The sequence below is a fragment of the Papio anubis genome, chromosome 14 (genome assembly GCF_008728515.1).
Source record: "Papio anubis isolate 15944 chromosome 14, Panubis1.0, whole genome shotgun sequence".
Classification (NCBI taxonomy): domain Eukaryota; kingdom Metazoa; phylum Chordata; class Mammalia; order Primates; family Cercopithecidae; genus Papio; species Papio anubis.
This window is the reverse complement of record NC_044989.1, coordinates 85906485-85930914: the sequence shown is the minus strand read 5'-3', so window position 1 is coordinate 85930914 and position 24430 is coordinate 85906485. Positions and strand designations below refer to the sequence as shown.

At 44.6% G+C, this 24430-nt stretch overlaps 1 protein-coding gene and 1 non-coding gene across 9 annotated transcripts in view; one reads left to right on the top strand and one right to left on the bottom strand.

The window, feature by feature from the left end:
* ELMOD3 (ELMO domain containing 3) overlaps positions 1-24430 on the bottom strand; it is a 63707-nt gene that overhangs the window by 9532 nt on the left and 29745 nt on the right. For all 8 annotated transcript variants that reach the window (XM_009184544.2, XM_017947691.2, XM_031655303.1 and 5 more), the window contains 7 exons: positions 22754-22828; positions 21846-21915; positions 15952-16020; positions 14875-14966; positions 13527-13650; positions 13166-13288; positions 7449-7579 (listed from right to left, as the gene is read on the bottom strand). In XM_009184544.2, the coding sequence (XP_009182808.1) occupies positions 7449-7579; positions 13166-13288; positions 13527-13650; positions 14875-14966; positions 15952-16020; positions 21846-21915; positions 22754-22819 (675 nt within the window). In that variant the 5' untranslated portion in view covers positions 22820-22828. The remainder of the gene's footprint in view (positions 1-7448; positions 7580-13165; positions 13289-13526; positions 13651-14874; positions 14967-15951; positions 16021-21845; positions 21916-22753; positions 22829-24430) is intronic.
* Positions 11194-11254, top strand: LOC116270408. Its single transcript, XR_004178446.1, has one exon. It is a non-coding gene; the product is annotated as a U7 small nuclear RNA (small nuclear RNA).

Sequence of the window (24430 nt, the reverse complement as noted above, 5' to 3'; positions counted from 1 at the left end):
CTCCAAGGTTTGGTTTAAGTCTCACCCTCTCATGACAGCTACCCTGACCACTCTATAAAAATACTATAACCACCTCTCCACATTCTGTCAGCTCTATCCGATTTATTTTTTCCTTAGTACTTATTACCTTCTAGAGCACTCTATAATGTATTGCTATACTGAGCTTACGGTCATCTCTGCTGGAAGAATCTTTGTTTTATTTACTAATGTATCCCAAGCACCAAGAAGAATAACTAGCACCAAGGGATGTTGAAAAAATCTTCATTCAGTGAATGAATGAATCTTAGGTCCCATGAATATGGGATAGACAGATAGCAGGAAACAGGTCAAATTTGTTTTCTAAAATGGAGAGACTATTAAAAAATAAAATTAGCTGGGCATGGTACCACACACCTGTAGTCCCAGCTACTTGGGCGGCTGAGGTGGGAGGACTGCTTGAGCCTGAGAGGTCGAGGTTGCAGTGAGCTGTGATTGTGCCCCTGCATTCCAGCCTGGGTGACAGGGTGAGAATCTGTCTCAAAAAATAAAAATAAAAGTAAGATGGAGGGATTGCCACCTTTTGCTACTTGAGAAAACTATAAAACCCAACACCAGAGGGCAGGTCCAGACAGAGACAGAGGAGCTACCGAAGCACCTCTGGCCTGTTGGTAAGTCTGTGGCTCACATAATTCATGGAGGTCCATCTCCTCCTCTTGGACACGTGAAGGCTAACTCTTCTCTTTCAGGGCCAAGGGACGCTACCCCTGTGCAAGGGATTTCCTCAGGGAGGGCAAAGAGTTGAAACAGCAACATCACAGCTGTGCTTGCTACTTTTGTACATTGTCTCTAATTTTCCCAGTGAGCCAGCTGAAGTTTCTGTTGTGAAAAGAAAATACCTTGGGTTCCCCAAATCACTAAGCTAAAGGGAAATGTCAAGCTGGAAACTGCTTAGTGTAAACCTGCTTCCCATTCTATTCAAAGTCACCCCTCTGCTCACTGAGATAAATGCATATCCGATTGTCTCCTTTGCAAAGGCTAATCAGATGCTCAAAAGAACACAACATTTGTCTCTTATCTACCTATGACCTGGAAACCCCCTCCCTGCTTCCGGTTCATCCCACTTTTGCTTCCAGTCCTCCCACCTTTCCGGAAGAACCAATGCTCATTTTACAGTGTTAATTGATGTCTCACATCTTCCTAAAACTGTAAAACCAAGCTGTGCTCTGATGACCTTAGGCACATGTCATCAGCACCTCCTGAGGCTGTGTCACAGCCGTGCATTCTCAACCTTGGAAAAATAAACTTTCTAAATTAACTGAGACCTGTCTCAGATTTTCAAGGTTCACATTTTGGTAACTATGGATGGATTCTGAGTGGAGATGTCCCTGACCTTTGACAAATCTCCTATCAGTGCTTGGTACCAGCATGAGCTAATTTTATGGCTCAAACCAATATGACAATTTGCTGAGGAGGGTCTGAGAGCACCCCCTCCAGAGAATCCCTGATTTCCCCAAATTTGGTGAAGATCTTTGGCTGGGTGCGGTGGCTCACACCTATAATCCCAACAATTTGGGAGGCCAAAGCAGGTGGATCACCTGAGGTCAGGAGTTCAAGACCAGCCTGACTAATATGGTAAAACTCTGTCTTTACTAAAAATACAAAAAATTAGCCAGGTGTGGTGGCGGGCACCTGTTTAATCCCAGCTACTCAGGAGACTGAGGCAGGAGACTTGCTTGAACCCGGGAGGTGGAGGTTGCAGTGAACCAAGATTGCGCCACTGCACTCCAGCCTGGGTGACAGAGTGAAACTCCATCTCAAAACAAACAAACAAGATCTAAAGTTTATTTTGTTGTACAATTCCTGTTTTTATTTGGAGTTTTACTTGCTTTTAACAAGGAAGGCAAGATTTCCTATTTCGATGACAATGGAAGGCAGGTAACTCCTTTCTGGAGTTTGAGCTCACTTCTAACAGGGAAGATGAGCTGGGTTTTTTTGTTTTTGTTTTTTTCCTGCTTCTAGGGTGGTAGATAGCAGTCTACAGCCTGAGACCCATCCCTAGATAAGTAACTGAATTATCTTGTTTTTAAATTAAGGTTATTACATCCATGTATCTTTCTGTATGTGCTTTTAAGGTGCTGGCCGGATGTGGTGGCCCACACCTGTAATCCCAGCACTTTGGGAGGCCAAGGTGGGTGGGTCACCTGAGGTCAGGAGTTCGAGACCAGCCTGATCAACATAGTGAAACCCCATCTCTACTAAAAATACAAAAATTAGATGGACACGGTGGTACACACCTGTAGTCCCAGCTACTCGGGATGCTGAGGCAGGAGAATCATTTGAACCGGGGAGGTGGAGGTTTCAGTGAGCAAAGATCACGTACTGCACTCCAGCCTGGATGACAAAAATGAGACTCTGTTTCAAAAAAAAAAAAAAAAAGGTCCTTGCGACATTGAGTTACAGGGTTTTAACTCCTGGGTCTAAAAAAGAACACCATGTCCTGCCAAATCTTTTTTTTTTTTTTTTTTTTTGAGACGGAGTCTCGCTCTGTCGCCCAGGCTGGAGTGCAGTGGCGTGATCTTGGCCCACTACAAGCTCCACCTCCTGGGTTCATGCCATTCTCCTGCCTCAGCCAAGTAGCTGGGACTACAGGCACCCGCCACCACACCCGGCTAATTTTTTTGTATCTTTAGTAGAGATGGGGTTCACCATGTTAGGCAGTAGGGTCTCGATCTCCTGACCTCGTGATCTGCCCTCCTCGGCCTCCCAAAGTGCTGGGATTACATGCGTGAGCCACTGCACCCAGCCCTATGTCCTGCCAAATCTTAAACATTGACAGCAATTAAAGCCTCATCTTCAGGCCTGGTAGAAGATGCCAATCAGGATAAACTGCATCCCTAAGACACAGGGCCAGAAATTAAAGCTACTCAACTCCTCAAGGCCCAGGGACTCTTGTGGAAGAGGTGGGTGCATGAGATTGTAAGAGCTGATTTTTGAAAGATAAAATAGGTAAAGTTTCTTTATAAATTAATCATGAATGTCAAAGGTACACTGATGCAAAAGCAGCACATGACCCCCTGTGTCAAATTAACAAGATTTTCTTGAAGCATTAAAAGGTTATAAAGGTTATAAAAGGCTTATGGAAGTTATGGTCAAGATTAAAATTTTATAGATTGTTGATAAAATTTTGAAAAACAAATTTAATTGGCTTCATGCTGTTTTTATTAGGGCTTACTGATTGAAAAATCAAGTCTCTACTCTCAAGGAATGGATATTTTCACCTTCTTTTTGAAATCCTTGAGTTATCGCTTTGGTTAAAAGAATGACTTATTTTACAATGACCTGCGATCCTATTTTGTGATATCAAGTTTTAAACCTTTGATATTTGACAAACTTTCCAAAATCAAATCATAAATTATGTCTTTTTCTGACCTGATTAATCCTTTAAAATGTAAGTCTCCATAATGTCCAAAAATGACATAATTTGGCTTATTTGGTATAAAAATTGTATTTGGTATAAAAATTATATATTGTTAAATATGAAATGGTGTATTATTTTCTTTGGGCTGTATTTGTATAAATACGTTATTGGTATGTGTTCTAAAATTATGGGAAACTCCTATAATTCTGATATAACTTAGTGTATATTATCAGTAATAATTATAACTGTTATGCTAAATTGTTGTGTGCCACAGAGGTAACAAATTTCCTTATGAACTGTGTCTTTGGATGGCTTCCCTAAAACTTTGTCATCCACAGACAATTGTTGTGTTGCTTGGTCCTCTTTAGAAGGTGGTTTTATAATCAGCTGTAATAGGCTGGGCATGGTGGCTCATGCCTGTAATCTCAGCACTTTGGGAGGCTGAGGCGAGCATATCACTTGAGGTCAGGAGTTCAAGACCAGCCTAGCCAACATGGCAAAACCCTGTCTCTACTAATAATACAAAAATTAACTGGGTGTGGTGGCAGGTGCCTGTAATCCCAGCTACTTGGGAGGCTGAGCAGTAGAATCGCTTGAACCTGGTAGGTGGAGGTTGCCATGAGCCAAGATCGCACCACTGCACTTCATCTTGCGCAACAGAACAAGACTAGTCTAAAAATAAATGAATAATAATAATCATCTATAAAACTCTAACAGGGGCTCTTGAATGCAAGTTTCTGATAACTTTGGAGATTGTGACATCAGAATAGAGGAAAAACTTTCAGACTCATGGAGAGCTCAAATGCTCATGAATATCAAAGCAGAACAGGAATTAACTGTATGGACTGAAATAATTTTTTTGGCTTTTTGCTTAAAACATTGCTGATCCTTTGTTTTGTTTTTCAGAGTCTTCAAACTTTTCTTTTGAGCTATTGACAGCTTTTAACAATTTAGTATATTCCTATGACCAAAATTTGGAACATATTTGTTTCTCTCTGTCTGATTTCTCCAGGATTTGGAAACTATTTGTGAGTACTCTTAATTTATGGCAATACAGTTATTTGCATAAGTACAGTAAGAATCTGTTTTCACTGGTAACAGGACACAACTGGAGAAACTGATTATTTTACCAAGGCTTTGACTGGAACCATGTTCTTTCTTTTAAGGAATCAAACTTGATTTATGGAGCCAATAAAGCCCTTGGGAAACTGGCCTCATATTTTGTGTACACAGTCCCTGAACAGAGTTTCTGACTTGTGTTAAGTAAAGAATGTTACTTTACGACAGGCCCAGGAGCCCCAGGTTTATCTTGGAACCTCAAGAGGAGAGGAAATTCACCCAACTCATAGATATTTGATGGTACAAATCCATGGCAAGGCTTGGCTTTAAAAAAGTCTTGCCTGAGATTCCTTCTAAATAACAAAGTCCCATCAAAGTCAATGTTTTAAAAAAGCCTGTGTGAAAAATAATTATTCTTGCTGTATTTTATACAAATAATCTGGCCAAGTATTATAAAGCAAATCGTTCCTACCATGATTTGTCTTTAGTAAAAACAGGAAACTGGAGAAAGAAAAATTATGTTTTAAAAACTATAGTACACCTGTCATGAGATCCTAGTATTGCCTAATGTTTTTCAATTTTAATAATTTTCTACAGTTTGGGCTGAATTCTAATTTTCCTTGGCTACAAGTCTTCAAAATAATGTTTTTGGCTGGGCATGGTGGCTCACATCTGTAATCCCAGCACTCTGGGAGGCTGAGGTGGGCGGATCACGAGGTCAGGAGTTTGAAACCAGCCTGACCAACATGGTGAAACCCCGTCTCTACTAAAAATACAAAAATTAGCTGGGTATGGTGGCGTGTGCCTGTAATCCCAGCTACTCAGGAGGCTGAGGCAGGAGAATCGCTTGAACCCGGAAGGCAAAGGTTGCAGTGCGTGTGATCGCGCCACTGCACTCCAGCCTGGGCAACAGGACAGAGCGAGACTCTGTCTCCACAAAAACAAAACAAAACAAAATAATGTTTTCAATTTCTTTGCCTCCTTTTCTTTTCCATTTTCCTAATTTGGAGTTACTGAAAACTAAGCCGTGCTTTCTTGCAGCCCTGCAAACTGAAGCCAGACAACTTCAGAAGAAAATAACAGCAACCTATTTACATACATAAGCCACTTTCATACCTGCTTACTGATATATAGACTTCAAAGTAATGTGGCCTATATTGATTTTCTAGGATTGTTCTTTTGTTTGTTGTTTTCTCCCTTCCTCCCCGTATTTTCTCTTCATAGGACATGAGACTTCACAACTTTCCAAAAATGAACTTTCCTAACAACTTAGAACCTATCCGTCTAGGAATAAACCATCCTAGCTATAAGAGATCAGATGAGGCCGGGCGCGGTGGCTCAAGCCTGTAATCCCAGCACTTTGGGAGGCCGAGACGGGCGGATCACAAGGTCAGGACCTCGAGACCATCCTGGCTAACCCGGTGAAACCCCGTCTCTACTAAAAAATACAAAAAACTAGCCGGGCGAGGTGGTGGGCGCCTGTAGTCCCAGCTACTCGGGAGGCTGAGGCAGGAGAATGGCGTAAACCCGGGAGGCGGAGCTTGCAGTGAGCCGAGATCGCGCCACTGTACTCCAGCCTGGGTGACAGAGCGAGACTCCGTCTCAAAAAAAAAAAAAAAAAAAAAAAAAAGAGATCAGATGAAACCTAAGACCAAAGATTCATTTTCTTCTAAAATGCTTTCTCCAAAAGATTTCAAAAAAGAAAAGGGGGAAAATGTGAAAGGAAAATATCTTGGGCCCCCAAAATCACTAAGCTAAAGCGAAATGTCAAGCCAGGAACTGCTTAGGGCAAACCTGCCTCCCATTCTATTCAAAGTTGCCCCTCTGCTCACTGAGACAAATGCATATCTGATTCCCTCCTTTGGAGAGGCTAATCAGAAATTCAAATGTAATCATTTATCTCTTATCTACCTATGACCTGGAAGCCCCCTCCCTGCTTCGGAGTCCTCCTGCTTTTGCTGCTAGTCATCCCGCCTGGACCGAATGAATGTTCATTCTTACATATGTTAATTGATGTCTCATGTCTCCCTAAAATGTATAAAACCAAGCTGTGCTCTTATTATCTTGGGCACATATCATCAGGACCTCCTGAGGCTGTGTCATGGGCGGGCGTGTGTTCTCAACCTTGGCAAAATAAACTTTCTAAATTAACTGAGACCTCAGATTTTTGGGGCTCACACTGTAAAAAGGAGAGTAGAGGTTCCTCTTCAAAGACTTTCCTCCCCATCTACTTCAGTTAAATAGTAACTTCTCTTAGAAGCAAAATTTATTCAAAGACCCCTGCTAACATTCTTAAATATCTACTAGCCGTAATAAAGAAATCAATGTACTTTATGTTTTTAGCTCCCACAATTTAGCCTAAATATTGCCCTGGCGTGCTTATACTAGTCCAAGCAAGCATTAAGTCATAGCCTGTTCCTCATCCTTATTTGAAGGCGTTTTTTACCTTTCTCAGCATTCCACAAGTTACTTCCCCCTTCCTTTGTTCTCCTCTGCCTTTGCCTCTTTTAAAAAGTTCTAAGTTGCTAGCCAATCAGGACAAATACAGAATGTGAAGTCCCGTTCCAGCCCATAGAAACCGGACACAGCAGTAAAGTAGACGGGTCAAGTTATAAATGACCCTGTCTCCTTTATTCAGTGTACTCTTGTGGCAAAACTGCTAGCTAGTGTACCCTTTCTGTAGAAAGTAAAAAAATAGCCTTGCTGAAGAAATTAACGTTCAAGTGCTATTTCTTTACGGCAGCAAAGAACAAGCATTTCTAACAACACTATGATTTCCATTCTGCAGATGAGGGAATCAAGGCTCTGAGGAGTTCAGGAACTTGCTTGAGCTACACAGCTAATAAACAGTAGAGCTCATATTTCAATGCAGGTCAGACTGATGGGGAAGTCCATTCCTGGTTTGTCTCAGCTGTCCTGGGAGCCCCCTGGGCCACTCAGGTCCTAGCTCCACAGCCCCTTCCTTTCCTCTGGCTTCCCACCAAAGTCTCACCTGGATGTGGTGACGAGACAGGCGGAAAATCTCCTGTGCCATCAGCAAGGTCTTTGAGTCCATCACCAGGTACAGCAGATGCAGGAGGGCAAGGAAGCCTGCGCCTCTCAGGTCCGTGGCTGGATTCGCTCCTGTAACAGAGGCCATGGGGAAACAGGGTGTGGCAGCGAGCAATGCTTTAAGAGCTTGCCATGGGAAGCTGCCCTGACACTGGCCTCTTCCCAGGCTAGGAGAGCATGACAGCACAGGTCCACTTTCTGCCACACTTGTGGGGCTCATTCTAATGAGCTAAGCAGGGGCTATGTACCAAATGGGGATCCCAGCGCCCTGGGGCAGCCTCCCACATTAGTTTTCTTGCTGCTGTCTATGACCCTTGACAGTTACTCTTCCACAAAACAATCAGAGCGATCCTTTACAAAAAAGGCTGCATTTACAGTTCTGGAACTAGATGAATAATGCACTTTCTGCCTATTCCTCCCACTAAGTACAGCTAAAAGCCCTGGACATTACTATATAAAATAAACAGAAGACTCTGAAAGGAGGGAAGACAGACTTATTAAGAATCCTGAGAGCTGAGAAATGACTCTCTGGTGAATTCCTGGGTTTCTTTTTGCCTAATATATCCCAAGTGGTGCTGGAGAAGACAGCAACCCAGAAATGCCAATGGGAGCAGACTAAAAAGCCCCAAGGAAAGCTGCTCTCTCTAGCCAAAGCGTGGAGAAAGAGGCAGTGTAGAAAGACAGAAAGCTTTAGCCAACACCCACCCTACTGCAGCAAAACACCACAGAGAAAACTGTGGCCCTATCCCTACTCTTCTCCAGAAAAAGCGGAGTAGGGACCCTAGACTTCCATCCTGGCCTGACTGTCAAGGCACCCTTAGCTCCACAAGGGTAGCGTCAGAGAAGGACCAGCGGGGAGCTGGGACTTTATCTTTCCCAGGGGTAAAGAGCCCCCTTGCCTCCTGTGCGATGTGGAAGTCACATAGGAAGAGTAACGAGGTACCCCTGCCCCACCAGCCATGTTGGCCAGGCTGGTCTCGAACTTGGTATTAGTATAAGCCAAATGGGATACCTGGACTTCCACCCCCACCTGGCAGTAACAAGGTGACGTCCCTCCTTCCCCTGCTGGCACAGTAACAGAGGAGGCCTGCTAAAGTAGATTTAAGTAAGATCCAGAGTCTCATACAAACTATCCAAAATGTCTAAGATACAATAAAAAAATCACTTGTTACACCAAGAACTAGGTAATTCTCAATTTGAATGAGAAAAGATGATCAACAGACACCAACACTGAGATAACACAGTTGTTGGAATTATTTGACAAGGAATTTAAAGCAGCCGTGGTAGGCAAAATAATCCCCCTGCCCCACGATGGCCATGTCCCCAGAAGCTATGACTATGTTATGTAACATAGCAAAGGGGATTCAGATTGCAGGTAGCACTAAGGTTGCTGATCAGCAGAAAGGGAGATGATCCTGGACTGTCTGGGTGGGCCCCATGTCATCTGAAAGGTCCTTAAAAGTGTAAAAGAAAGGCAGAAGCCCAGAGCCAGAGAAAGAGTTGTGAAGAATCGGGCTCAGAGAGATGCTGTTTCTGGCTTTGAAGATGGAGGAATGGAGGTGGCCTCCAGAAGCTGCAAAAGGCAAGGAAATGGATTCTCCTCCAGAGCCTCCAAAAAGAACACTGTGCTGCCAACACCTTGATCTTGAACACAGGTTCTCAGTGAGACCTGAGTCAGACTTCTGAACTAGAAAACTGTAAGATAATAATTTGTGTTGTTTTAAGCCACTAGGTTTGCGGTAATTTGTTACAGCAATGATAGAAAATGACTATAGTATCTACCATAGAATGCCTTTGGTAAGCAATTATGAACAAATACACTTCGAAAAAATGAAAGAATAGAAAGTTTCAGTAAAGAAACAGCAGATATAAAGAATAACCAAATAGAAACTTTAGAACTGAAAAACAGAATAACTAGAACTAAAAACTCTCTGGATGGGGTCAACAGGAGAACAGAGACAGCAGAGGAAAGAATCAGTGAACTTGAATATGGGACAGTAACAATAGAATTACATAATATGAACAACAGAGGGACAGAAAAGCAAAAACCAAAATGAACAGAGCCTTAGAGATCTGAGGCTATAACAAAGATTTTAAAAAATGAACAAAGATAGCATTTGTATCATTGGAATCCCACAAGAGAGGACAAAGTGTGGAGTTGAAGAAAGTATTCAAAGGAATCATGGCTGAAAATTGACAAAATTTGGCAAAAGACACAAACCTACAGACTCAAGATGCTGAGCTAACCTCAAACAAGAGAGGCCCAAAGAAATCCACACAATGACACATCACAGTCAAATTCCTGAAAACCAAAGACAAAGCAAAGATTTTTTTTTTTTTTTTGAGACAGAGTCTTGCTCTGTTGCCCAGGCTGGAGTGCAGTGATGCGATCTCAGCTCGCTGCAACCTCCGCCTCCACCTACCAAGTAGCTGGGACTATAGGCACGTGCCACCACGCCCAGCTAATTTTTGTATTTTTTTAGTAGAGACGGGGTTTCGCCATATTGGCCAGGCTGGTCTTGAACTCCTGACCTCATGATCCACCTGCCTCGGTCTCCCAAAATGCTGGGATTACAGGCGTGAGCCACTGCGCCCGGCCAGCAAAGATCTTTCTTTTGAGACAGAGTCTCACTTTGTCACCCAGGCTGGGGTGTAGTGTGATCCCAGCTCACTGCAGCTTCCACTTCTTGGGCTCAAGCGATCCTTCTGCCTCAGCCTGCCCAGTAGCTGGGACTACAGGCATGCGTCACCACACCTGGTTACTAAAAAAAATTTTTTTTTTTTTGGCCAGGCATGGTGGCTCACGCCTATAATCCCAGCACTTTGGGAGGCTCATGCAGGTGGATCACTTGAGGTCAGGAGTTCAAGACCAGCCTGGCCAACATGGTGAAACCCCATCTCTGCTAAAAAATACAAAAAAAAAGCTGGGTGTGGTGGCACAGGCCTGTAGTCCCAGCTACTTAGAAGGCTGAGGCAGGAGAATTGCTTGAACCCGGGAGGTGGAGGTTGCAGTGAGCTGAGATCGTGCCATTGCACTCCAGCCTGGGCAACAGAGTGAGACTCCATCTCAAGAAAAAAAAAATTTTTTTTTTAGAGATAGGGTCTTGCAATGTTGCCCAGGCTGGTCTTGAACTCCTTGTCTCAAGCAATCCTCCTGTCTCGGCCTCCCAAAGTGCTGGGATTACAAGTGTGAGCCACCATGCCTGGCACAGAAAAGATTTTGAAAGCAGAAAGAGACTATGAACTCCTTACTTACGAGGGAGAGATCATTCAAATGACAGTGGATTTCTCATCAGAAACTATGTAGGCCAGAAGGAAGCAGCACATTTTCAAGTGCTGAATAAAAAGAAGTGTCAACCTGGAATTTTATATCCACAGAATTCAGAAGTGAAGAGGAAATTGAGACATTCTCAGATGAAGGAAAACAAAGACAATTTATAGCCAGCAGACCTATCCTAAGATAATAACTAAAGGAAGTCCTTGAAATAGAAAAAACATAAAAGAGGGAACTTTGGAATATTAGGAAGGAAGAACAAACAATGGAAAGAGTAAACACAACATTTTTCTTTTTCTTTTTTTTGAGACCAAGTCTCACTCTGTTGCCCAAGCTGGGATTACAGGCGTGAGCCACCGTGCCTGGCCCAGATTTTCCTTTTTCTCCAGAGATTTAGAAATTACATTTATTGCAGTGTCACAGCTCTTTTATAATTTGTCTAGCAGGTTTTCTGGTTCTTCACGAGAACCCCTCCTCCAAAAAATTATGTTTGTTGATTGAAACAAAAATCTTAACATTGCTGGTGCAATTCTCTATATATAGAGAGGATACATTTAAGACGATTACATGATAGATGAGAGAGGGAACAGGGACATAACCATGTTGCCACACCAACAGACCACCAGTTAATTAGGAGTACATAACGTTTCCTTTTATCTTTTTTTTAAATTTTTAAAAAATTTTTTTGAGACAGAGTCTTGTTCTGTCACCCAGGCTGGAGTGCAGTGGTGTGATCTTGGGTTCAACCTCCACCTCCCAGGTTCAAGCGATTCTCCTGCCTCAGCCTCCTGAGTAGCTGGGATTACACATGCATGCCACTACACCCGGCTAATTTATGCATTTTCAGTAGAGATGGGGTTTCACCATGTTGGCCAGGCTGGTCTTGAACTCGACCTCAAGTCATCTGCCTGCCTCAGCCTCTCAATGTGCTGGGATTACAGGAGTAAGCCACTGTGCCCTGCCTTAAAGTTTCCTTTCAAAATTAAGATATTTCCCTATTCTATACAATATAATTTGATATGGTTTTGTTTATTTTTATTTTTATTTTTTTTGAGATGGAGTCTCACTCTGTCACCCAGGCTGAGTACAGTGGTGCAATCCCAGCTCACTGCAACCTCTTTTTCCTGGGTTCAAGTGATTCTCCTGCCTCAGCCTCCTGAGTAGCTGGGACTACAGGCACGTGCCACCACACCCGGCTAATTTTTGTATTTTTAGTAGAAATGGTGTTTTGTCATGTTGGCCAGGCTGGTCTTAAACTCCTGACCTCAGGTGATCCCCCTGCCTTGGCCTCCCAAAGTGCTGGGATTACAGGCGTGAGCAACCATGCCCGGCCAATTTGATATGGTTTTGAAAAAAAATAGTACAACCTAAAAACTGGTGAAATGATTCTGTTTCACTCAGAAAGTAAAATAATATATGATAAAATTTTCATAAATATTTTTTAGAGAGGAAAAAACCCCAAAATGCCAGATTCTAAGTCACATCACTCCAGTGTTTTACATAGCACTTAGAGTAAATGTATACAACAGCCTAAAAGACTACCAAGTGATCTTTTCTCCTGTCACTTTCGTCTCCACCTCAACCACACTCCCGCTATTTTTCTTTTCTGAGACAGAGTCTCCCTTTGTCACCTAGGCTGGAGTGCAGTGGTGCGATCTCCATTCACTGCAACCTCTGCTTCCCTGGTTCAAGTGATTTTCCTGCCTCAGCCTCCTGAGTAGCTGAGATTACAGGCACATGCCACCATGCCTGGCTAATTTTTATTTTTTATTTTTTTCCGATACAGAGTCTTGCTCTGTCGCCCAGGCTGGAGTACCATGGTACAATCTCAGCTCACTGCAACCTCCGCCTCCCAGGTTCAAGCAATTCTCCTGCCTCAGCCTCCTGAGTAGCTGAGATTACAGGTGCACACCACCATGCCTGGCTAAATTTTCTATTTTTAGTAGAGATGGGTTACACTATGTTGGCCAGGCTGGTCTCAAACTCTTGACCTCATGATCCACTTACCTCAGCCTCCCAAAGTGCTGGGATTACAGGCATAAGTCACCGCACCCGGCCCTAATTTTTGTATTTTTAGTAGAGATGGGGTTTCACCATGTTGGCCAGGCTGGTCTCGAACTCCAGACCTCAAGTGATCCACCCTCCTCAGCCTCCCAAAGTGCTGGGATTACAGGAATGAGCCACCACGCCAGACCTACTCTGGCTATTTTTCAAGCAGAGAAAGCAGGCGCCCCCTCACGGCTTTTGCATTTGCTACACCCTCCTCCCAGAATACTCCCCTGAGATCTTCCCCCTCATAGTGCTGGATGAGAACGACCTGGCCTCTCACTCTAGTCCTGGAATCAGAGGCATGAAAAAGAAGATGAGCTGCTCCTCCCTCTTACCCTGAAAGCCCAGGTCCTCCCAGTGGTCTCCATGAAGGGCACAGTCAAACTTGGAGCCGGTCAGCTTCTTATAGATGGTCTGGAGGACTCGGCCATGCACTGGGTCTTGGCTATCCAGGCCACCTGCCCCAAAACACACCCACACTGTCTGCCAGATTGCCCCTCATGGGAGAACTGGGTGCTTCTCAGAGAATGTGAGATCTGGACTGTGCTCAAGACTTCCAATTCTCAGCTCCCACTCTCACCCGCCAACCACGGTACATGCAATATTCCTGGCTTAGCCTCAGCAACAGCATCAGCACACAGGGTCTTGCCTCACTGCAGATGCAGCAACTCCCCTGTGGGCTCACATTGCACTCACATTGAGCAATGGTCAGGACCAAGTCCCTTTCTTCCCGAAGGCCCTGGTGGAGCTTTGGAGGCCCGAAGAGGTAGTGTCGAAGGGCAGCGAGCCCAGTCCTTCGAATAGTTGGCTGGATTCTTTTCTGGGGAAGAAGTTGCAGGCAATGGGCAGAGTGCTGCTTCATCTCCCTTAACCAACTTCCCATCAGGCTCAGACTAGAGGCAGCGCTTGCAGAAAGTAATTCCCCCAGCTAGCTGGCTGGTCTTTGGGCCAGGGGAAGGAGGCAGAAGTTGCAAGGCACCTGTTGTCTCTAGAGCCGGGCTCTTCCAGCTCCCAGATTTTTTGCAAAGTGAAAGAGACATCCCCAAGGGTGGGTATTATCAGCCATTATTTGCATTTAGTCCTCTGGGCTTTTCCAGAACTAGCTATTCCACTAACTCCCACAGGGGTTACACATGCCCAGCTCCCCCAGGCAGTCAGACAAATGCCAGGACAGGTTTCCCAGGAGGTGGGGACTCACTGGAGTTAGATGACTCTGAGGGGTAGCTGGGATCTTTTGGTCACAACCAGCACTTCCCAAGTGAGGTCATGTTGGCTTCTCATGGCCCAGGGTCACTACTACAAGCCTTAGAACATTCTGATTTCGGTAGCTTTTGGCTCTCTGGGTCCTATAAAACAACTTGGTTCCTATCTTTTTAGCCTCTCTCCCCTGAGCCAGGATTTAGGTAGAAGACCTGAAATCACATTTATCTAAATGTATTGTTACTCAATATGTCCCAGAAAGCTCCCCAGTTTTTTTTATTTTTTACAGAGACAGGGTCCTACTCTGTTGCCCAGGTGTGATCATAGCTTACTGTAGGTTTGAACTCAAGTGACCCCCTCACGTCAAACTCCTCCAAAAGTGCTGGTATTACAGGTGTGAGCCACTATGCCCAGCACCTAACCCACCCCTAGCATTTATTCCCCCAAATATTTCTTCTTTTTCCAACTTATATCTTTCTTAAATTCCTAAATAGCTTCTGGTTCCTTGAGGGAATGGAAGGTTTTCCTCCACTGGCCATGAATTACTCAGCTCCCTCAACAGTATGCCTTGCCTAGTACTTGATTCTAGATGTCCCCATCCCTAAAAGGGAAGAGTAGAGAAACAGCTATACAGGCCCCTGAACGACAGGGCCACAGGAGCTGTAAGGGCACAGTCCCACAAAAGCTACCAAGGCCCCAAATGAAGTATGGGTCCTAGGCCACCCATGATCCTGGGCACCAAGATCTTAGGGGAGATTTGCTTGCCCAGTGCCCTATCCTGGTGGGACAGAAGCTTGGCTCCTAGGGAAAAGGCTTGAGACTCCAAACCCTGCTACCATCATACCTTGAAGGAGGAAAGGTCCACAGTCTGGAAGTACTGCAGGGCCTCACTGAAGGAGATTAGCTGCCCAGGCTGCTCTGAGTTAGCCTGGCTCCCTGTGGCAAAAGGGAAGACATGCCAGGATTTATAGGAGTCATTCTGTCAGCAAACATTTACTGAGGTCCTCCTACTTGTCACCTCCAAGCCAAGCACTGACTTTCAGTTGAACATCAGACACCTACAGCTACAACCAATCTTCTTTCAAGAGGCTGGCATTATCTGCGAAGATGACTCTCTTTTTGGACTAGGCTATTCAGTCGTGCTAGGCCAACCTCTGCAGTGAGTATGGGGCAGATCTGCCCCACAAGGCGATCCCTAAATTCTCTCATCTGTGAGGGGGCAAGTCACTGCCTGGGGTGGGTACCCACATAAGAGCATGCAACCAGTCTGTTTAGGGGCCTTTCCTAATTTCCACTCTTCCCTTCTTACACCCTGTATAGGAACCCCCAACCACACACCTCTGTTATAGCCAATAGGGAATTAACTGATGAGTTAGCAATATAGGTGATGGCTGATACTATTCACTGGCCCCAGGAGCTCAATAGAGGCTCAGGCTAGATATAAGTCCTAGTTCTATTGCTTCATCCAAACCTCTTAGAAAGAAACAGGAGACAATTTTTATTCAGCCTTCAGAGCCTTCCAGCAGATTGCTTCAGCTCCCATCCCCAGGGATTTCCTTGTGCAGTAAACAACCTGAGCAGCCTCACACAGGGGCCCTGTCTCCACCCTCCTGCCCAACCTCGCCACTCTGTAGAAGCTGCCCTAACCAAGGTCAACCCTGTCTTCTCTCACGGCTGGGTGGAAGATGGACAGGGATGGTAGCCCTTTCTCCATGGCCTTCACTCTGGTTTCCTCCATAGATAGGATGTCATCATATTCGGATTTGAAAAAGATATTGTAATCTATGTTATATAGTTAAAATGAGCACTCTTAGGAATTCTGTCTCCTAGTCCCAGACTCACAGAAACATTTGCCATATGTGTGAATGTTGCCTTTGCTGGCAGAGGGGCTATGGGGAGACAGCAGCATTCCTACAGTTACCTGTCTCTGGCTGGATGGTGTCCACAGCTTCCCATTCTTCTTGGGCTCTGACCACCTCTGTACTCACAACTGCAATAGTGGGAGAAAAGGAGACCCTCTGAGATCTAGGTATGTCTGGGCCTCTACTGCAGACCCCAGCCTTGTCTGCCTGCCTTGGGCCTAATTTTTTTTTTTAAGAGATGGGGTCTCACTGTGTTGCCCAGACTGAAGTACAGTGGCTATTCACAGGCATGATCCCACTATTGATCAGCACAGGATTTTTGAACTGCTCCATTTCTGACCTGTGCCAGTTCACCCTTCCTTAGGCCACCTGGTGGTCCCCCACTCCTGGGTGGTCCCCATATTGATGCTGAACTTAGTGGGGCCACCTGATCAGCACAGCACACTACAGCCCAGAACTCCTGGACTCAAGCAATCCTCCTGCCTCAGCCTCCTGAGCACCTGGGACTACAGGCATGCACTACCACATCCGGCTGCCTTGGGTCTTAACACCCTCTGATCCTCTCCTCACAGGTTTGCTAGAGTGAGCTTTCGAAAAGTAAGATCGGGCCAGGCGCGGTGGCTCACGCCTGTAATTCTAGCACTTTGGGAGGCCAAGGCGGGCGGATCACAAGGTCAGGAGATTAAGACCATCCTGGCTAACACAGTGAAACCCCGTCTCTACTAAAAATACAAAAAATAAGCTGGGCATGGTGGCAGGCGCCTGTAGTCCCAGCTACTCCAGAGGCTGAGGCAGGAGAATGCGTGAACCCGGGAGGCGGAGCTTGCAGTGAGCAGCGATCATGGCACTGCACTCCAGCCTGGGCGACAGAGTGAGACTCCGCCTTAAAAAAAAAAGAAAAGTAAGATCAGACATCACTGCTCAAAACCCTCCAGGGATTCTCCACAGTCCTCAAGATAAAACCCATACTCTACAGCACAGTATCCACATAATTTCACGATCTACAGATGGTTCCTAACTCGTGACAGTTCCACTTACAATTGTTTGACTTTTAGATGGATTTATCAGGATATTAAATGCATTTTTCTTTTCTTTTCTTTTTGTTTTTAAATTTTTTGTTTTTTTAAAGGCTAGTCAGGTGAAGCAGTGGGAGTGGAGAAGGAACAGAAACATCTGTAACTGGTTGTGATCAATTCGTTGTAAACATCATTCTACTCGGACCAGCCTTAAATGCACTTTCGACTTATATTTTTTGCTTCCAAATGGGTTTATTGGGATGGAAGTTCCTTAACTCGAGGAACATTTGTAGATTCTTCTTTTTTTTTTTTTTTTTTTTTTGAGACGGAGTCTTGCTCTGTCGCCCAGGCTGGAGTACAGTGGCCGGATCTCAGCTCATTGCAAGCTCTGCCTCCCGGGTTTAGGCCATTCTCCTGTCTCAGCCTCCCGAGTAGGTGGGACTACAGACGCCCGCTACCTCGCCCGGCTAGTTTTTTTTTTATTTTTTAGTAGAGACGGGGTTTCACTGCGTTAGCCAGGATGGTCTCGATCTCCTGACCTCGTGATTCGCCCATCTCAGCCTCCCAAAGTGCTAGGATTACAGGCTTGAGCCACCGCGCGCCCGGCCGATTCTTCTTACCTCTCTAGCTTTGCCCCAGGGCCATCCAGAACTACCTGAAGTTCCTCCATGTGCTCTGCCTTCTCCCACCCTTGGTGCCTTTTCACAGACTGCTCTCCCTCTGCTGGAATCAAGACTCCAGGCACTGCCACCATCAGTTCCAACCCCTGCTGGTACAGCTCCTTCTCATTCTTCAGTTAGCTCTGACACCATCCTCTCCTGGATGCCTTCTTTGATCTCATGGGTCCAGATGAGGGGTCACTGCTCTGTGAGACCCTGACAACCCATGCTTATCATAGACTAGTCATTGTTTCTCCTGCTCCATGGTGAGCTACATAGGGCCAGGTTTTCCAGAGCCTAGCACAGAGCTTGACACATAATAGGTGCTCAACGAATGTTTGATAAATGAATGAATGAATGAAAGCAGAATACAAGGGGGAGAAAAAAAGCAGAAGGATGGGCTTTCTAAAGCCACCACCCAGCCCTTTTCTCCAAACCAGAGCTGTCACTCTCTGGCTCAAACTGCTAGCGGCATCTTCTGTCACTGACTTTTCCAATTTGCTACAGAGGACATCAACAATGTGAAGAATGGAGAGACTCCAGTTTAATACCAAAAATATGACCTCTCCAGCCTCAGTGGTAAAGTAGGTTAGGACAGCTCCTCTCTGCCTCACAATCTTGGCTGAGGACATCACATGGCAATAAATGGTAGGGAGAATATACCTGCAGATTAAATGAAATGCTACCAGACACTAATAGATAATAAGGAAGAGAAAGCAGCTGGGAAGCAGTAGAGGATAGTTACTGAAAGTACACTTGAGAGCCAAACTACATGTGAATGCTTCATCTCTGCCTCTTACTAGCTGTATGTCTTCAAGCAAGTTACTTATCAACTGTAACCCCTCATGGGGCTGTTGTGAGGATGGGGTAATTCTTCTACTTCCTAGGACAGAATGTGGCCCAAAGGTAAGCCACTATCATCAACACAGGTGTGGTCTCAGGTCCAGCACGGCAATGGCCAGAGGCAGCGGGTGAGATGGGTCCAGGGTCCTAAATGTCTGGACCTCTAGGAAATTCCATCTCACCCGCTCCACTCCGGAGTAGCAGACACTGAGCCTTGGAGTTTCTAAGACAGCTTTAAGAGAATATTCAACCTTGGATGATCAAGAAAATAAAACTTGCTTTCAGCATAAGAGCTAAAAAGGAGGGACAAAGTGGCTGAACACAAAGGGAAGAGAAGGCTGGATGCAGTGGCTCACGCCTGTAATCCTAGCACTATGGGACGCTGAGGTGGGTGGATCACCTGAGATCAGGAGTTCGAGACCAGCCTGGCCAACATGGTGAAACCCTGTCTCTACTAAAAAAACAAAAAACAAAAAACAAACAAAAAAATTAGCCAGGTACAGTGGTGGGTGCCTGTAATCCCAGCTAGTTGGGAGGCTGAGGCAGGAGAATCACTTGAACCCGGGAGGTGGAGGTTGCAGTGAACCAAGATTGCGCCATTGCACTCCAACCTGGGCGGCAAGAGTGAGACTCTGTTTCAAAAAAAAAAAAGGGGGTTAGGGGATGAGTAGAACAGCAGGACGCAATGCTTATTGTGAAGTTGAACAGGATCCTTCACCCTTTTACCTTCATGCAGCTTTATTGATTTATTAATTCTTCACCTGTCAGAGCCTCATGTACCAGCAACTTAACCAATCCCTCCCCAACCCCATACGCCCTTGCCAACACACAGCTTGATCAAAGTCTGTGAGCCAGGAGCAGGAACCACAGTGGCAAGTGGGTGGGATTATGCTGTCAAAACAGGTTAGTCAGCAAAAGTTCAAGGTTTCCACCAGCAATAGCAAGCTGGTGCTTGAAAACACAAATGCCCAAACCACGTTAAGAGCTTCTTCTCCTTTTCTCTTGAAACGAGGCACACGCTTCCTACGTGTGACATAAATACTGTTTTCCCCAACCAACAGAAGAACACGGGGGCAAAGGACAAATGTTCAGGATAATTAACACAGCTCACATTAATTCGGTTATCTTTTTTCCTTTTTATAATTGTCTCCTTTATTTCAGCTCTCTTCCACTTACTCATATAGTCAACAGCACTGCCAATTGAGTCAGCTTATTAATTCTTTTTTTACATTTTTATTTATTTATTATTATATTATTATTATTTTTTTATGTTGCCCAGGCTGGAATGCAGTGGTGCGATATTGGTTCACTGCAACCTCTGCCTCCTGGGTTCAAGTGATTCTCCTGGCTAATTTTTGTATTTTTAGTAGAGAACTCCTGACCTCGTGATCCGCCCGCCTCAGCCACCCAAAGTGCTGGGATTACAGGCGTGGGTCACTGTGCCCAGCCTACATTTATTTTTTACTTTTTTTTTTTAGTTAGCCAGAGACATAGGCACATGCCACCATGCCTGTAATCTCAGCATTTTGAGAGGCCAAAGTGGGAGGATCATTTGAGCTAGGAGTTTGAGACCAGCCTGGGCAACATAATGAGACCGTCTCTACATAAAATTTTTTAAAAATTAGCTAGGCATGGTAATGCAAGACCTGTAGTCCCTGCTGGAGCCCAGGAGTTCAAGGCTGGAGTGAGCTATAATCACAAAACTACACTTCAGCCTGGACAACAGAGGAAGACCCTGTCCCTGGGAGGGGGTAAATATATATATATATATATATATATATATATATATATATATATATATATGCATTTAAACTAAAAATTATTAATATATTAATGCTGGGTTTGTCACCATAAAGATAAAATTCCCTTAAAAGAAACTTCACAGATGTCCAAATGATGTTCCTATATTAGAATGTTTTTTAGCTATGCATAGAAGCTCACACTTACATTCCCAGATACTTGGGAGGCTAAGGTGAGGATCAGCCTGAGCAACACAGCAAGAACCTGTCTCTTTTCTTTTTTTTTTTTTTTGAGATGGAGTCTTGCTTTGCTGCCAGGCTGGAGTACAGTGGCACGATCTCAGCTCACTGCAACCTCTCCCTCCCAGGTTCAAGCGATTCTCCTGCCTCAGCCTGCTGAGTAGCTGGGATTACCGGCATGCGCCACCATACCCAGCTAATTTTTGTATTTTTAGTAGAGACGGGGTTTAACCATGTTGGTCAGGCTGGTCTTGAACTCCTGACCTCGTGATTTGCCTGCCTCGGCCTCCCAAAGTACTGGGGTTACAGGTGTGAGCCACTGCGCCCGGCGAACCTGTCTCTTAAAAAAAAAAAAAATTAGCTAGGCCTGGTGATACACAGTTACTCAGGAGGTTGAGGTGGGAAGACTGCTTGAACCCACAAGTTCTATGATTGCACCACTGCACTCCAGCCTGGGGGACAGAGCAAGGCCCTGTCTCTAAAAAAAATATATTATTTTTTTAAAAGTTCATATTTCTAGTGGCCAGGTATGGGTGCAGTGTTACAATCTTGGTTCACTGCAACCTCCATCTTCTGGGTTCATGCAATTCTTGTGCCTCCAGAGTAGCTGGAATTACAGGTGCATACCACTACACCTGGCTAATTTTTAAAATATTTTTAGTAGAGATGGTGATGTGGTTTGGCTCTGTGTCCCCACCCAAATCTCACCTTGTTAAGTCCCATAATTTCCATGTGTTGTGGGAGGGACCTAGTGGGACATAATTGAATCATGGGGGCCAGTCTTTGCTGTGCTGTTCTCATGACAGTGAATAAGTCTCACAAGATCTGATGGTTTTAAAAACAGGAGTTTCCCTGCACAAGTTCTCTCTTTGCCTGCCACCATCCATGTAAGATGTGACTGCTCCTCCTTGCCTTCCACCATGTTTGTGAGACCTCCCCAGGTATGTGGAACTGTAAGTCCATTAAACCTCTTTTTCCTCCCAGTCTTGGGTATGTCTTTATCAACAGCATGAAAACAGACTAATACAACGGGGTTTCACCATGTTGGCCAGGTTGGACTGTACCTTTCTCCGTAATCACTTGGCAAGTGAAGTGAACTTTAAATATAGTATGGGGAAGCGCCTTGCAAAGCAGATAAAGTAGAACAACTTTTCAAAGGATTTTCCCATATGGTGTCTCATTTTCATAACATCCCTTTGAGGATAAGGGAGATACTAATATGAGAGATCATATGGCTTGCCCAGAGGCACAGAGTAAACCACTAGCAGTGGAAGATCAGAACTCAAGTCTTTTGATTCCTAATTCAGTGTTGATTCTGTTTTTCCCCAACGAATGATAAATCTACAAAATTCTGAAAGACAAGGAGTGAGAGAAATTCAAATGATGAACAGCAGATCCATGGGAAGGTCTGACTTGGGTCCCACCCAGACTCCAAGGGCCCTGAAGGGAACCTTACCACGTGGCTCCCATTCATTAGCTTCTGTGGTCAGAGCCTGGAGAATGCCATGGTTCTTCAACTCTGAGATCTGTAGAGGCAGCTGACCTTTAGTGCGAGGATAGAATCCACATACCCCCATATACACAAACACTTCCCATCCACTGTACTGAATGTCCTTGACACTGGAGGCCAAAAGGATCTAGTGTGCCCTGATGGGGTGACTGAAGTCAATTTTATTTTTTTTACTTTTTATTTATTTACTTTCTGAGATGGAGTCTCACTCTGTTGCCCAGGCTGGAGTGCAGTGGCATGATCTTGGCTCACTGCAACCTCCACCTCCTAGGCTCAAATGCTCCTCCCATCTCAGCCTCCCGAGTAGCTGAGAATACAGGTGTGGATCACTACACCCAGCTAGTTTTTGTATTTTCAGTAGAGGTGGGGTTTCACTGTGTTGGCCAGGCTGGTCTTGAACTCCTGACCTCAAGTGATCCGCCTGCCTCAGCCTCCCAAAGTGCTGGGATTACAGGCATGAGCCACTGTGCCTGGCCTTGAAGTCAATTTTAAATTGAGGTACCTGGAAAACTTCAACTATGATGTGGAAGTTGGGTGATGTTGGGGACAAGTGTATGTCCACCTTGAATGTAAATAAACAAAAATTCATACACTCATTTCAGACTGTGGTATGCCTTTGGTATTTTCTCTGCATTTTATAGCCTGCTTCATTATAGCAATTATCTTATTAAATGGAAGTTGTTCTGTATGTTTGTGTTCCATATATCCTCCCCTCAGTCCCCTCAAGTGTGAGCTCCTGGAAGCTAAGGTCTACGCCACCCTTGTGTCCCCAGTGTCTAGCATAGTTCTGGCACCACACAGTAACACACAACAAAAGCCCTGGCAGAAGGTACCAAGGTGTGGGGGATACGTACAGGGATTCCTCTGAAAGCCAGAACACTCTTGTCGTTGTCATATGATGGAGAACATCCAGCAGACATTCTTTTGCCCTGTAAAACAGACAAGGGTCAATCTCCCAGGCACATATTAATCCCCCAAAGTTAATAGTTGAAATGCCATACCTTTTTTTCCTTTAACTTTTAAGTGCAGGGGTACACGTGCAAGATTGTTACATAGGTAAACTTGTGTCACAGGGGTTTGTTGTACAGGTTATTTCATCAGCCAGGTATTTGGCCTAGTACCCATTAGTTATTTTTCCTGATCCTCTCCCTCCTCCCGCCCTCCACTTTCCAGTAGGCCCCAGTGTGTGTTGTTCCCTTCTGTGTGTCCATGTGTTCTCATCATTTAGCTCCCACTTATAAGTGAGGATATGTGGTATATAGATTCTGTTCTGTGTTAGTTTGCTAAAGATAATGGCCTCCAGCTCCATCTGTGTCCCTGCAAAGGGAAATGTCGCACCTTTTCCCAGTACCACAAAAAAAGGTTGAACTCCAGCGATATCAACCATAATGTATACTGTAAAGGAAAACTTCTATTTAATCTGGTCCTAAGAAAAACTGCAAAAAGCTTAGTTACTGTTATCTCAAAAGTTTTATACCGATTTCCTGGCTCTTTAAAGTCTGAGGGTTCTGAGTGAGTGAAGTTTAGTGAAGCAGTTTGCTATGGCCTTTCGGCTCAGCCAAACCTATCCCCTGCTACAGATTAAAAACAAAAAACTGACCAAAATACAGCCAATCGTTTGTAACTCATTTCACAGATACAGAGCTAATTTTTCAATGTGTTCTTTTAAAATCCTAAAAACCACCAGGTGTGGTGGCTCACAGCTATAATCCCAGCACTTTGGGAAGCTGAGGCAGGAGGATTGTTGAGCTCAGGAGTTCAAGAGCAGCCAGGGCAACATGAGGAGACCCTGTCTCTACTGTTTTTTTTTAAAAAAACCATCATTTCTACAGTTCGTTACTAGAGAAGTTTCTCTGAACATATAGAGCACCGCGAACTATCATGTATCTAAAAAAACCATATGGCATCGTTGAAAAGAAGCCCAGAATATTCCCAGGTGATACAATTCTGCAGACTGGAGAAGTAATTCTACCAATGAAAGAATTTCCTGATCAACATCATTAAAGATTATGTAAAAATTTAAAAGACTTATGAGCCTAAGTTTCTTCCTGTATTACCATATTTACTGAATTTTCTGGAAAAGTACCTTTACTAAAGTTTAATCTCAGATAAAAAAAAAATCATTAAGGCAAAAAAGAAAAACCAGCCGAGCATGGTGGCCCACGCCTGTAATCCTAGTACTTTGGGAGATAAAGGCAGGAGGATCTCTTGAGGTCAGGAGTTCAAGACCGGCCTGGCCAACATGGCGAAACCCAATGTCTACTAAAAAGTACAAAAATTAGCTGGATATAATGGCACATGCCTGTAATCCCAGCTACTCAGGTGGCTGAGGCACGAGAATTGCTTCAACCTGGGAGGTGGAAGTTGCAGTAGGCTGAGATTACACCACTGCACTCCAGCCTGGGCAACAGAGTGAGACTCCGTCTCAAAAAAAAAAAAAAAGAAAGAAAAACCAACCCAGTGGAAACATTAGAAAAAGGATACAGACGGTTTATGCAAAAGGTAACCCAAATGGTGGTTTTTCTTTTCTT